This window comes from Ovis aries, chromosome 12 (assembly GCF_016772045.2).
Source record: "Ovis aries strain OAR_USU_Benz2616 breed Rambouillet chromosome 12, ARS-UI_Ramb_v3.0, whole genome shotgun sequence".
Lineage (NCBI taxonomy): Eukaryota > Metazoa > Chordata > Mammalia > Artiodactyla > Bovidae > Ovis > Ovis aries.
In genome coordinates, this window is record NC_056065.1 from 54,555,453 (window position 1) to 54,570,325 (window position 14,873).

The following is a 14,873-nucleotide window of genomic DNA, read 5'->3' on the forward strand; positions in this document are numbered from 1 at the left end:
TGGAACGACCTAACCGTTACCGTCTACTTCCCTACTCTCAATGTCTTCATTTTCCTCCCTTTTTTACCGGCGTTAAGCATTCCTTCAAATTTCCTCCCGTAGTAAAGATGGCTGCGATGACACCCTTCCTCCTCCCCCGCGCTCTGATTGGTCGACTCCTTCTACCGTAATTTTGGTTCGTCGCGGGGTGGGCTAAGTACATGGCGCCCAGCGGCGTGTGTGTGTGGGTTCGTGCCCTAGAAACATTGTGGATTTGCTTACCTACCTCCTTCTGAAGACTAGAGGTCGGCCGACAGGTTTGGGAGGTTTGAAATGCGGGGCTGATTTCTTCCCTGTTTTCCGGTTCTGCCCGCGGGAACCTTCAGGAAAGCGTGGAAAGACGGGAAGGGCGTGCGCCTGCTGACCGGCCCCTTGCTGCCTCTGCACGGTCGTGGTGTCCCGCCTTGCGCTGCTGTATGGAGTCATTCGCTGTCGCTTCTGGCCTACCTTTGTTAATAGAAGTGCAAACGGATGCATTGAGAAGGGGGAAAGGGTATTAAAAGATCTTTACCCTACTCACCTTCCCCAAAGGCCCCAAAGACTTTGCAGATTTATCTAGTTTACCTACATGAGCACTTGAATGTTCAGCGGACTAGGGCTTCAGTATTAAAGAGTGGGAACTCCTGGCGTTTTAAGGGATTTGTTACAGTTCCTAAACTGACTTTTGACCACCATCCAACACCTGCAGCGTGAGATTCCTGAGCGTCTTTCCATCCTACGGCTCCAACATGTTCTGTTGGTTAAGTCGACTGTGCAGGGGATTATCCACACCCACCAGAAGGACCACCCAGTTGATCTGGAGTTCTGCCTCCCGAAGTCTGGTACTGAGTTCACAGAGGAGAATTCCAGGTGAATGCAATATGGAACTTTGTCCTCTGAACAGCACTGCCTCTTGTTCTCTGCACCCAGAGTGCTTCATTCCATTTCCCCGCAAGTCTTGACTGGCTAGCTTTATGTGTAGAAGCACATTATTCACCCTCTTCCTTTTTTATTTTTTCTCCTGGAGTTTAAAAAGACCAGTAGAGTAACCACATGAATAGTCTATTCATTTAGTTGATGCCTAAATAAGAAGCCTAAAATATTCTTGCATACTTGAGAATACTTTAAATAGGGTTTTCTAGTGTACAAGTGACTGTTTCACTCTAGATTCATACTAAAACCAGTTACTGCACCCACAAACTTCTGTAATTTCCAGGACTTTTACTTTATTTGAGGAAGAATGTGCACTATTAACAGATCAGTGCAAATGCTGAGTGATCAAAAATATTTATAGTCTTAAGAGGAGGCAAAATTTTACATTGACAGTTATTCACTTGGATTTTGACACATTTGCAGGCAATTTTAATAGTGATTGATTACATTCTTCAACTTTAGATTTTATCCATTGACATGAAATACCAAAGATAATATGATTTGAGTCTATTCTCAGAAATTTGCAAATGATATATTTTTAATCTTGCCTTTTTCCCTCTCTTTTTTAAAAGAACTCAGTAGCTTTGTTGCCCGGACCAACACTTGTGGAGAGTTGCGTTCTTCTCACTTAGGCCAAGAAGTCACCTTGTGTGGATGGATTCAGTTCCGAAGGTAGATAGAGGCAAGTGGTGTAAGAACACGTGATGATGGTTTTCCCAAGGCAGTTTCAAACCTTTATTAATTTTTAACCGTCAGAAGAATAAAAGCTTTGCAACTCTTGCAGGATTCTCAGAAGTCATTGAGTTTTCAGTTTTATTTTGTTTTGAAAGACTCAAATAGTGTCACTCAGTAAGTACCAGTAACATCTGTTGAAGGGTATAATAATGAAGTGTGATCCACCAGAGGACAGAGATGTCCCTAGATTTACTAAGATTGAAGAGTTCCTAGGACCAGTAATTGGGTAAGCTGATAAGCTTCAATAGCATAATAAAGCATATTTTATTCTAAATTTAGGTAGAGAAAAGCCTAAAAATATGAACAATGATTCCTTGATGTTGACTCCATTTTTTTGTTGTTTGGCTCTATATTTCTAAAACATATGTGAATAGCACATTAATTTACATTGAAGAGCTCCAAAATACATAGATTGTGTGACTTTCCTAAAAAATATGTCCCCATTGGGTAGATATTTGACCCATACCTTTGGTGACTTCTATCTCCTGAAATGAAAATCTGAGGAGGCTTTTCTGTACCTCTTCTTGGTACTAAATGTGAGAAGTGTAGGTTGAATGCTAAAATATTGGGATTTGGGACCTTTTGATGGTTTGTAGAGGTTTCAGTTAGTATTAGACCTCTTTTAGAAAATTTTAGATTGCATCTCATACTTGCTGGTGTTGTTCAGTTGCTAAGTCGACCCCATGGACTTCAACACGCCAGACTTCCTTATCTTTCACTGTCTCCCAGGGTTTGCTCAAACACATGTCCATTGAGTCTTATATTTAGAAAAAGGTAAGATTTTATATTGCTGCATCTTAAAAAATGACCAATCAGATGTCTCTAATATCATAAAATATTACTTTTGGTTTTAATATGTGGAAAATTTCCAAATTTAGTTAAATTTGCTTATAAAGACTTAAGCTAATTTCAAAAATCTGCCTTTTTATTAATAAGTTATCTGGATAGTATTAGTAAGCTGTATATATAGCTAATAAAAGTTGATGTTGCAAATGAAAAAAGTGTTTTTTCCTTAATAACCTATGTAGATAGTTGCATGAATATAGATAGCTATGAAGCACAGTATTTATTATAAAAAAAGAACGTGAGAAATTGCATGGGTTTTTTGTCTAGTTTGTTTTGCCTGCTTAAATTTTGGTCTCAGAGATTTTGTCCTAATATGTTCATTTTCTTCATTAATCAGGCAAAATATCTTCCTGGTCCTAAGAGATTTCCATGGACTTGTTCAAGTTGTCATTCCCCAGGATGAGGTAATAGAAGGGTCCTCCTATTACCTGAAAGTTTCTTTGATGCTTTGAAACAAAGCATGTTGGATCAGTAAGCTTGAGGTTTTTGTTAAAACTACTGTAAACAGCATTAAGACTGATGACAAACTGGGAAAAAATATGTGCAATTCATGTTATAGACCAAGGACTAATACCTAAAGGCTACTACAAATCAATAAAAACATTTTTTTAAGACCAGCGATCCAGTAGAAATATGAATACAGAATATGAACATAAAATTTATAGAAAAGAAGATATAATATAAATGGCTGTTTTTTTATATGTCTGTAGACATATGAAAATGTGCCAGCTTCACCCATAGGCAGAAAAATGTGAATTGAATTGCACAGGGTTGGGGGATTCCCTGGTGGCCTAGTGGTTAGGATTCTCGGCTTTCACTGCCAGGGCCCAGGGTTGAAGAACTGAGACCTTGCAAGCCATGCAGCATAGCAAAAAAAAAAAAAAAATTATACAGAATTGTTATTTGTGATGCATTAGATTGACAACACACAGTGTTTGGGAAAATAAATGCTCATACATTCCTGGAGGAAGTACAAATTGGCACTAGCACTATGGAGGGCAATTGGCAATATCAAAATCATAAATACATATATTCTTTGAACCATTCATTCCAGTCCAATCAATTATCTTAAAGTTATCTTACAAACAGACTAACATAGATGCAAAATGACACAAATATAATACCAGATTATTCACCCGCTGAATTGTTTTTAATTGAAAGAAAATTGGGAATAATTTAGATGTTCCCCAATAAGAGACCGGTATAAAAATTAACATACATCCTCACAGCAAGGAAAAGCTGGAAGAAGCTCTTTATATACTAATACGGGAAAAAATCCAAACTGTATTGTTAGATATGAAAACGATACAGAAGAGCATGTAGAGTGATATTATCTGTACTAAAAAGGGTGTGTGTGTGTGTGTGTGTGTGTGTGTGTGTTACGAAATATACCTGAAAGGACACATAACGTTGAGTATCACTCAGGAGGGGAATTAAGGGGTGGAGGGAAAAGATAGGAGAGAGACTTTTCACTGTAGATCTGTTTGTACCCTTTGAATTTGAGCCATGTGAAGTATTACCTGCTCCAGAAATAATTACCATTAAAATTAGATAAAGAATTCTCGCCATGCTTCTTGGCCAATTGGTTTCTAATGTGGTAATATTTACAAATTTTTATATGCCTGAGAAAAATAAGATTTACTCAGCTGTTAATGTTTGAATTAAGTAAAGAGTCATGGGTTATCTTTCAGGTATCAGAGATGAGCATAGGTAACCTAGAAGAAGTCTTTCATTGCTCCTGGATTTACTGTCCCTAAGTTTAACCCTGGAGACAGTTGCCTTTAAAGTATGTGGGGCTTGTTTGCATTAATCATTCTTCTTGCTTTCTCTTAAGGAAAAAAAAATTAATTCTTAACTAATAGTTTTATATGTTCGGTTATATGGCATCAAAATGGGGATTCAATTTACCAAATTCTTTTTCTTTTTTTTTTAACCAAATTATTTAATAAAGTCATTAATGGCAGCCCTGGTGTTTATGGTAATTAAGCTATGAGTATTAACATTTTTCTAAGCCATAATCTAGTTGCTGCAGAGTTCTAAGTTCGTTTGTTGGAACTGTTTTTCCCTCTTACTCTGTAGTCTGCTGCTTCGGTGAAGAAGATTTTATGTGAAGCCCCCATGGAGTCTGTGGTGCAGGTGTCTGGGACAGTAATTTCCCGACCTCCAGGACAGAAGAATCCAGTTAGTAATTTAGAAACTGTCTATTTAAATTTTACCTGTGTACATTTGCACTATCAACACATTAAAGCAACAGAGACTGTGTATCTATTTGATATCTAGCACTAAAGCTCTGCAGGTTCTACAGATGAACCTACAGATTTAAAAATCATCACTGCGAAATAAGCACCTAAATAAATGTGCACGTTAAGACATTTGTTAATGAGCTCATCAGCCACAAAGACACATAAGAACGTCAGAGTCATACACAGACATTTATGTTTTAGACTATGCACTATTAGCACCCCGTGCATGTTACATATGTAAATAAATACTTGCGTTTCATAAATATTCATTGTGTACATGATTGATTGAATGATTTTTAAAACAGGTCTTTTCTCTCTCTCTCTAAGAAAATGCCAACAGGTGAGATTGAAATCAAAGTTAAGACAGCTAAACTTCTGAATTCCTGCAAGAAGCTGCCCTTTGAAATTAAGGACTTTATGAAGGTGCCATCCTCTGTTACTAATAAAATAGAGTGTCTAGAAAATGTTGGTAACCAGCAAAGTGTTTTTGAAGTTTTAAGAAAAAGTTTTTCTATGAAATTAAGCATTCTATTTAGCTATGTCATGAATTATTCTTCTAGTTTTACAATTTCCTGGTAAACTGTTCTTAAATATCAACATTTCATTAAGCGAGAATGTTTTTTCAGACAGTTGGAAACATGGTTGTCTTTAAGACTTCCGTGTCATTTTGTTCAAGTTTTTTTGTTGCTATGGTTTTATATTTTGAAAGGAAATTTATGTCTACCATTGGAATGGCCAAATGGCATATATTGAGTTTAAGCCTCTGACAATGCACATGTTAAGTTTAAGCCTCTAACAATGATAAAATGTTTATAAATCATACAAATATGATTACTTTAATTTAGAATATTCTTTGAGAAAGCTAGACAGCCCCGAATATGTAAGCCCAGCTAATTTTCAGCTTTGTGACAGTTATCTACAATTGTCACAAATAATCTATAGCTACCTGTTTAATACCTAATTTGTAAACTGACCTATAAAACATTTTTAAATTAATTGTATGGCCACTTTGTCTTACATTTGAGTTCCCAGTACCTAATTTAATTAGAAAAAGCAATATAATTACAGAATTGACCTTGTTATGGGAGGGGAAGGAAATATACAGTTTCCCCCCAGCTATAAGCTTATAAAAAGAGAAGTGGCAGATAGTTCTTCTATTTCTATTTTAGTATCAAAGAAATAACCTATTCTGGGGAAAGGACTTTTTTTTTTTTTTTTAAGTTGTCAGCACAAGACGGAGGCAAAGATTTACCATCTTAAAAAATAAGCAGACCTCCTCCTCATCTTCCTACTAGTACAGTTGTAGCATCGTCCTCTGTTCCCTTGCATTTCTTACACTTCTCCCATTCGGGTGATAAAGTCATGGCTGTTTTTGGCTCTGCTGTTTATTTTTTAATAATCTTTAAAATCTTTACTTTTTCTGTTTTTTCAAGATCAAACTCCAGGCTTAAAAATGAATGGATAAAGAGTTCCCGGTGACCTAGTGGTTAGGATTCCAGAATCCTTTCACTGCCATGGCCCAGGTTCAATCCCTGGTTGGGGAACTGAGATTTCAATAAGCCACATGGTGTGGTCAAAAAAGAAAAGAAGAGGAGGGGAAAAATGAATGGATACAAGTTTAGAAAAGTAGATAGATTTGTCAGTGAAGTGTGGTTCCCTGAAAAACGTAAAATCTGTACTAGTAACAAGCCTAGAAATTGTAGGAATTAAAGATGCTGGTGTATATACAACTGGTAGAAGCTAAAGATAGAGCTAAAGTTTTTGAAAATTCAGTCTGTGTCTAAAGTTAATATCTTTTTAATGTTTGAAACATTTGAAATACTTTAACATTTGAAGCATATTTAAACATAAAAATCTTTAAATTTGTTTAGAAAACAGAGGCTCTTCGTTTGCAGTACCGCTACTTAGATTTGCGTAGTGTCCAAATGCAGTATAACCTGCGACTGAGATCTCAGATGGTCATGAAAATGCGTGAATATCTCTGTAATCTACATGGTAAGGAAAGAAACAGTAATTTCCTTGTGTCTTATCCTAGAGCATAATTTAATAACATAAAGCACAATTTAGTTCCCTACTGGGTCATAAATATAGACTTTTCAAAGTGATAGTGCCTGTGTACATCGGCTATATATTCCCCATCACACTGAAGGTGGACCAGCCCTTTGGTTGTTATCTGTAAGCTTTCTTAATTGTTTCTCATGCTTGTACATCATTTATTGGGAGCTCAGAAATGTCACATGAGGGACTTGCCTGATGATTCAGTGTTAAGACTGCACTCCCAAAGCAGGGGGCCTAGGTTTGATCCCTGGTCAGGAAACTAGATCCCACATGCCCAAACTAAGACCTGAGGCAGCCAATTAAATAAAATTTAAGAAAAAAAGAAGAGGAAGAAGAAATGTCATGTGAATGAAAGTAGACTCTTCAATCAGCCCTGGACTTTTTTCTACTATATTTGTGTTATATTTGCTGTGCTAGCGGAACAGGAAAACCAGAACAGTTTAATACACAAGAATCCATCAACAGAATTATTTCAGGACAAGAGTACAAACTTTATGAACAGAACAGAATTTTATTAAAATCTTCAGCTTCCCTCTTGAACTGGTAGAAACCAGCATTAATGTGCTTGGTAACTTATTACAGTCAAAATTACTAATTAAATGGAAGCCTCAGATTTGTTGGATGGTACTTGGTAAATTCATATTTGGTAGATTCCCATCTATTAAATTCTGACATTTCTCTCTTTTTTAGGTTTTGTAGATGTAGAAACACCAACGTTATTCAAGAGGACTCCAGGGGTATGTATATTCCTTAGTCAACCTACTAATAATGTCCTGTTGTTATGAAACTAGACCACTTTGCTTTTATATTCCCTTAGTTCTGTTTCTTTTATTTTACTGCCTTAGGATGGTCACATTAACTAGGTATTTTTAGAGTTGAGAAAATAATATGGGTTAGTACTTTTAGTCAGAATCTTTTAATCCTATATCATTTTCTTTCCATTGAGGTTTATAGCTACCAATCAATAATAAATTGGTTCTTTAAAACTAAATCACTTGTTCATTAAGAACTGACATTTCCAAACACTGGTATTTATACAATCCATGGACTTATAAAATTATAGTTTAAATTTAGAGAAGCAGTTAAGAATTACTTGCATAGGAACTGATGCACAAAATCCTTTTAGTTAGACTTCCCTGCTGGTCCAGTGGTTAAGAATCAGCCTGCCAGTGCTGGGACACAGATTCTATCGCTGGTCCAGAAAGATTCTACGTGCCACACAACATCTAAGCCCATGTGCTGCAACTACTGAGCCCACGCAACACACCTACTGAAGCCTATGCACCCTGAGCCCATGCTCTGCAATTTGAGAAGCCTGCACCCCACAGCTGGAGACTAGCTCCTGATTGCTGCAACTAGAGAAAACCACCGCATAGCAACAAAGACCCAGCACAGCCCAAAATAATAAATAAATAAACAGGATTCCAAATTTAAAAAAAAACTTTCAACTAGTAACAGAATTGGGCATTCATCTCAACAAACATAATATTATTAAGTTGGGATCAAATTGCCAACATCCGCTGGGTCACCGAAAAAGCAAGAGAGTTCCAGAAAAACATCTATTTCTGCTTTACTGACTATGCCAAAGCATATCTGTTGTTATTGATATTTCTCCTGGCAGTCTTGATTCCAGCTTGTGCTTCTTCCAGCCCAGCATTTCTCATGATGTACTCTACATATAAGTTAAATAAGCAGGGTGACAATATACAGCCTTGACATACTCCTTTTCCTATTTGGAACCAGTCTGTTGTTCCATGTCCAGTTCTAACTGTTGCTTCCTGACCTGCATATAGGTTTCTCAAGAGGCGGGTCAGGTGGTCTGGTATTCCCATCTCTTGAAGAATTTTCCACAGTATACTTAATATGTACAAGTATTATTTAAAACCTACTATGTGTAAACCTTTTGGGGACTGAAGGATGAGTAAGAAATGAACTGTCATTGTGGGAACTTTACTCTTTAGTTGATTTCATTGAGGAACTGAAGTATTGACTTCTACCATTTATTGGATATGTTTTTTTAATAATATTTCTGCACTCCCGCTCTCTCATTCAAAGGGTGCAAAAGAGTTTGTTATACCATCCAGGGAACCTGGGAAGTTTTATTCTCTCCCTCAGAGTCCTCAACAGTTTAAGCAGCTTCTGATGGTTGGTGGTCTAGACAGGTGAGCTTTCTTTATGCTAGCAGTGATCAGAAAAAAGAGGGAAAAGGAAACACAAAATTGTCTAGTCTTTCAAAAGAAGGTTCGAAAATGTATGAGAGTTTGGAAAATACTTGTAAAATACCCTAAAAACATGTAGTTATTATGTAAAGATTTATTAGGTGTCCATCATGTACAAAGCTCTATGCTAATAGATGGGGCAAGGGGTTAAAAACAAAAAAGAATAAGTTTTGCTCTCGAGCTGATGAATCTATAAGACAAAACAGGATAATAAAACCAAGTGTGATGTAAACCAAAAATAAGTATGCTGAGACTTGCAAACTGGTTGCATTAAGTAGTTGGAAATTACATTGTTTGGGGGAATATCATTAAAAACTTTGTGATCTAGGCCTTCTGGGACAGAGCTGCATTTTAGCAGGTGAAAATGAATGTTGGAACAGCATAGCCCAGGAAGGCTCAAGTGTATTCATGGAGCAGTGGGTATTTCAGTTTGGCTGAAGCAAGAGTATGTATAAAGAAGCATGGACTGTCCTGTATGTCACTCTAATATATGAACATCCAAAGGTGCCATTGTATATTTTTAAGACAATATACAGAGTAGTTAACTTCTCATGGGTCAACCATATGTCTGATTAGGTTAGAGCATCATTAAGAACTTTACAGTTTCTTACGTTGTTTTAATATTATTATTATTTCATAGCCTGCCTTGCCAGGAACTATTAGGGGAAAGTGTGTGTGTGCTTCTAGAATCCTGACTGAATTAATGCTGTTTTCCAATTGTAGATATTTTCAGGTTGCCCGATGTTATCGAGATGAAGGTTCGAGACCAGACAGACAGCCCGAATTTACTCAGGTACTTATATTCATTTGTCTCTTATTGATTCAGCCTTGCTACACCCAAGAATGTGGACAGAAATTATACTTTCTTGTCATTGCATTTTATCTATCAGATATTTAATTAAACCAACCTGTAGTTAAGGCATTAATTATTTAATTTTTGATCCATTTACAAAGAATATGGTCTCATGTTGATATTTGACAGAAAACAACAAAATTCTGTAAAGCAATTATCCTTCAATTAAAAAATAAATTTAGAAAAAGGAATAAGATCATAAACTAAGGAAGGACAGATTCCTAAAGTGTTTCAGTGATCATGATATGATAATGTTCTTTTAAAAAATCTCTTATGCACTAAAACCAACAATTTCTTGTGTTGATATTTAATCTGTAAACAGATCTAGTCAATGTGAACAAAGCTATTATGATTTAGTTTCTATGTGATATCATATTAACCAGTGTAGGTGAAGCACAAAAACTGTAAGATTTAAAGATGGACAGACATTAAGATCAAATACAGTTTAACTGCACACACTCAGAAGTCACTTAGCCTCTCTGAGCCTTCAGCCATGAGATAGTTGTGGGAACTAACAGTTGGATGTATGTAGAGCATTAGCACGGTGCCTGGCACAAAACAGACATCCTACAATATTTAACCTGCTCCCCCACGTAGTAAGAACAGAGTCCAATGGTAATTTGAAACAAGAGGAATGCATAACTGTGTATGTCTATATTAATATGGTGGCTGTTCAAGTTAGTTTCCATATGTTGTTTCGGTTTCAGATTGACATAGAGATGTCCTTTGTAGACCAGACGGGTGTCCAGAGTCTAATTGAGGGCTTGCTCCAGTATTCATGGCCCAGTGACAAAGATCCTGTGGTGGTCCCTTTTCCTTCTATGCCTTTTGCTGAGGCACTGGCCAGCTATGGAACTGATAAACCTGACACTCGCTTTGGGATGAAGGTACTGTTCTTCACTTTTCCCAGGACTCTGCCCCCAAATGGTCCTGTAGTCAGTTTTGAACCACTTTAACCTTTACAACCAGTTACACTGTTATATCATATTTTTTGCTGTTCCCTTAGCTTGTTACTTTTGTTGTTACGCAGCTACAGCAAGAGAGAATAATAGCATGTTAACATTACAATCGGAGAAGGCAATGGCAGTCCACTGCAGTACACTTGCCTAGAAAATCCCATGGGTGGAGGAGCCTGGTAGGCTGCAGTCCATGGGGTCACGAAGAGTCAGATACGACTAAGAGACTTCACTTTCACTTTTCACTTCAATGCACTGGAGAAGGAAATGGCAACCCACTCCAGTGTTCTTGCCTGGAGAATCCCAGGGATGGGGGAGCCTGGTGGGCTTCCGTCTGTGGGGTTGCAAAGAGTCGGACATGACTGAAGCAACTTAGCAGGAGCAGCAGCAGCAACATTACAATACCTTTTTTTATCTACTGTGTTCCAAGATCCAATTTCAAGAGCAAGGTTCTTGCTATGTTTTTACTACTGACAAGTTATTAGTTATATGGATATGAATGGTAACTTGAAAGAAAAAAAATTTAATCCTTCCCCTTGAATTTTTCTTAAGCTAAAATGGACTTGGAAGGGTTATTTATTCTCTTTCCCTGGTCTGTAAAGAGCTCAAACATGGGAAATGTTTATTCGCAGAGCAGTTTCCCTTAGGAAGCCTCTTTATTTTCTCTTAGAGAGCAACAGTTCTTCATTGCTGTAATGCTGATGCTATTTATCTTGGTTCTCAGTGTAGATTCCTTAGAAACTGAATTCTGCCTGGTCCACAAATAGGCAGCACTTAATTCTTACAATGAAAAACATGTAACACAGAGAAAGTTTTACCTACCTACTTACAGCAGCCAGGTTAACTACTTCTTGTTTCTTTTGTAATGTGAAATGGTGGTTCTTCTTAAGTTAGGCTGCCTGAGTTAAATTCTGGCTCTGGTACTTACTGGCTGTGTTATTTCGGGCAAGTCATTGCTTTGTGCCTTGGTTTTCTCTTTATTAAATGGGGATAATAAGAGGGCCTACCTCATACCCTTGTTGTACAGATAAATGAACTATTACTAATACATTAGTACCTTAACATTTTTATGGTGCCCAATCTGCAGTAAACACTGAATGAATGTGCTCTATAAATGTTAAGATCGACTCTCCTCTTTAAAATCTTGTTTGTAAAAGGTTTTGTGATAAAAATGACCTCATGTTGAGTTACCTTCTTTTCTTCTATTTTCCAGATTGTAGATATCAGTGACATGTTCAGAAACACAGAAATTGGATTTCTCCAAGATGCCCTTAGTAAACCCCAAGGAACTGTCAAAGCCATATGTATCCGTAAAGGAGCAGTAAGTGGAGCCAATTCTATATCTTCTCTAGAATGTGTATTTGGGAAGTAAATATGTTCAACATTGGCACATTTAAGCTTCAGAGAGAAACATTCTCTTTAAATAAAAATGTAATTTGTCATATAGAGTCTAATAGTGTCTCTAGAAGCAGAAGATATTAAGAAGAGATGGCAAGAATACACAAAACTGTACAAAAAAGATCTTCACGACCCAGATAATCAGGATAGTGTGATCACTCACGTAGAGCCAGACATCCTGGAATGTGAAGTCAAGTGGGCCTTAGGAAGCATCACTACGAACAAAGCTAGTGGAGGTGATGGAATTCCAGTTGAGCTATTTCAAATCCTAAAAGATGATGCTGTGAAAGTGCTGCACTCAATATGCCAGCAAATTTTGGAAAACTCAGCAGTGGCCACAGGACTGGAAAAGGTCTGTTTTCATTCCAATTCCAAAGAAAGGCAATGCCAAAGAATGCTCAAACTAATGTACAATTAAACTCATCTCACACGCTAGCAAAGTAATGCTCAAAATTCTCCAAGCCAAGCATCAGCAATACGTGAACCATGAACTTCCTGATGTTCAAGCTGGTTTTAGAAAAGACAGAGGAACCAGAGATCAGATTGCCAACATCCACTGGATCCTTGAAAAAGTAAGAGAGTTTGAGAAAAACATCTATTTCTGCTTTATTGACTATGCCAAAGCCTTTGACTATGTGGATCACAATAAGTTGTGGAAAATTCTTCAAGAGATGGGAATACCAGACCACCTGACCTGCCTCTTGAGAAACCTGTATGCAGGTCAGAAAGCAATAGTTAGAACTGGACATGGAACAACAGACTGGTTTCAAATAGGAAAAGGAGTACATTAAGGCTGTATATTGTCACCCTGCTTATTTAACTTATATGCAGAGTACATCATGAGAATTGCTGGGCTGGATGAAGCACAAGCTGGAATCAAGATTGCCGGGAAAAAATATCAATAACCTCAGATTTGCAGATGACAGCACCCACATGGCAGAAAGTGAAGAAGAACTAAAGAGCCTCTTGGTGAAAGTGAAAGTGGAGAGTGAAAGAAACAGTTGGCTTGAAGCTCAACATTCAGAAAACTAAGATCATGGAATCGGTCCCATCACTTCAAGGCAAATAGATAGGGAAACAGTGGAAACAGTGTCAGACTTTATTTTGGGGGGCTCCAAAGTCACTGCAGACGGTGGCTGCAGTCATGAAATTAAAAGACAGTTACTCCTTGGAAGGAAAGCTATGACCAACCTAGATAGCATATTAAAAAGCAGAGACATTACTTTGCCAACAAAGGTCCATCTAGTCAAAACTATGGTTTTTCCAGTAATCACGTATGGGTGTGAGAGTTGGACTATAAAGAAAGCTGAGCGCCAAAGAATTGATGCGTTTGAACTGTGGTGTTGGAGAAGACTCTTGAGCGTCCCTTGGACTGCAAGGAGATCCAACCAGTCCATCCTAAAGGAGATCAGTCCTGGGTGTTCACTGGATGGACTGACGTTGAAGCTGAAACTCTAATACTTGGGCCATCTCGTGCGAAGAGTTGACTCATTTGAAAAGACCCTGATACTAGGAAAGGTTGAGGGCAGGAGGAGAAGGGGATGACAGAGGATGAGATGGTTGGATGACATCACTGACTCAATGGACATGAGTTTGGGTAAACTCCGGAAATTGGTGATGGACAGGGAGGCCTGGAGTGCTGCAGTCCGTGGGTTCGCAAAGAGTCGTACACAACTGAGCAACTGAACTGAACTGAGTGTCTCTAGAACTATAAGGAGAGAATGATAAAACCTTATGAATTTGAGTTTACACTCTCAAGATCTAGTGCTTTTATTTTTCTTTTTAATGCTGTGAAGTTCTCCTGTACTTCCTTTGGGATTATTTTTCTGCTTTCAGCCTGTTTGTCCAAAGGCTCCCAGTTCTGTATCAGTTTTAGCATAGCCATTGCTTGTTGGTTCGGGTTTTCTGAGGCTCTGGGCTCTATTGTATTAATAACAGGGGAAGAGAAAGGAGGTGGAGCTATGAAAACCAAAAGGAGTGGAGATGAGAGTAGGAGAATTGTTGGGTTGGGTAAGCATGGGCTCTTTAGTAACGGGACACGTCTTTTTTCTGTAGTTAGCACATCTGCTTTGGAAATAATTTAGGAAGAGGAATTCCAAATGTATTTTGAATACAATGACTATTTTGAAAGACTACTCAGTTGGATATATAAACATATTAGTATATTTAAAATGGGTATAAGAATTCAATACCATTACTTTTTATTCACTTCATATGTTCAGTGGAAAGTAATTTGGTGCCCATACTCTAGTCCAGATATATTGAATGTGTTCAGGTAAGCTCAGTATAACATATATTGCTTGATATTATTTATCCCAATTTGAGTATATCCATTCTTTCCCAGGTAGATGAGAAGGGTCATGAACTCCATGTAGACTACAGGGTCATGAGCCATGTAAGCCTCTTTTTATCTCCCGTACCTGAGCTCCATGAGTATTAGTGATGATGACAGCCATAGAGTCTCACTTAGAAACACACCGGGATAATTTAAAGAAATAAGATAAAAGAATTTTAAGTGAACTGAAATAATCAAATTCCAAGCCTTCTTATTGATTTTGTTGATCTTTCACAATTCAGTTGTAAAGATACATTTTTAACATATTATGTATGCACA

At 37.5% G+C, this 14,873-nt stretch overlaps 1 protein-coding gene across 3 annotated transcripts in view; it reads left to right on the plus strand.

Annotated features, from left to right (window-relative positions):
* The first annotated feature begins 194 nt into the window (after nucleotides 1-194).
* The window catches only part of DARS2 (aspartyl-tRNA synthetase 2, mitochondrial), a 27,914-nt gene continuing 13,235 nt past the window's right edge, over nucleotides 195-14,873 (plus strand). For all 3 annotated transcript variants that reach the window (XM_004013809.5, XM_012187557.4, XM_027975889.2), the window contains exons 1-11: nucleotides 195-888; nucleotides 1,524-1,623; nucleotides 2,870-2,936; nucleotides 4,612-4,713; nucleotides 5,103-5,198; nucleotides 6,647-6,770; nucleotides 7,524-7,570; nucleotides 8,889-8,995; nucleotides 9,776-9,845; nucleotides 10,613-10,792; nucleotides 12,075-12,182. In XM_004013809.5, coding sequence (XP_004013858.1) covers nucleotides 768-888; nucleotides 1,524-1,623; nucleotides 2,870-2,936; nucleotides 4,612-4,713; nucleotides 5,103-5,198; nucleotides 6,647-6,770; nucleotides 7,524-7,570; nucleotides 8,889-8,995; nucleotides 9,776-9,845; nucleotides 10,613-10,792; nucleotides 12,075-12,182 — 1,122 coding nt within the window. In that variant the 5' untranslated portion in view covers nucleotides 195-767. The remainder of the gene's footprint in view (nucleotides 889-1,523; nucleotides 1,624-2,869; nucleotides 2,937-4,611; nucleotides 4,714-5,102; nucleotides 5,199-6,646; nucleotides 6,771-7,523; nucleotides 7,571-8,888; nucleotides 8,996-9,775; nucleotides 9,846-10,612; nucleotides 10,793-12,074; nucleotides 12,183-14,873) is intronic.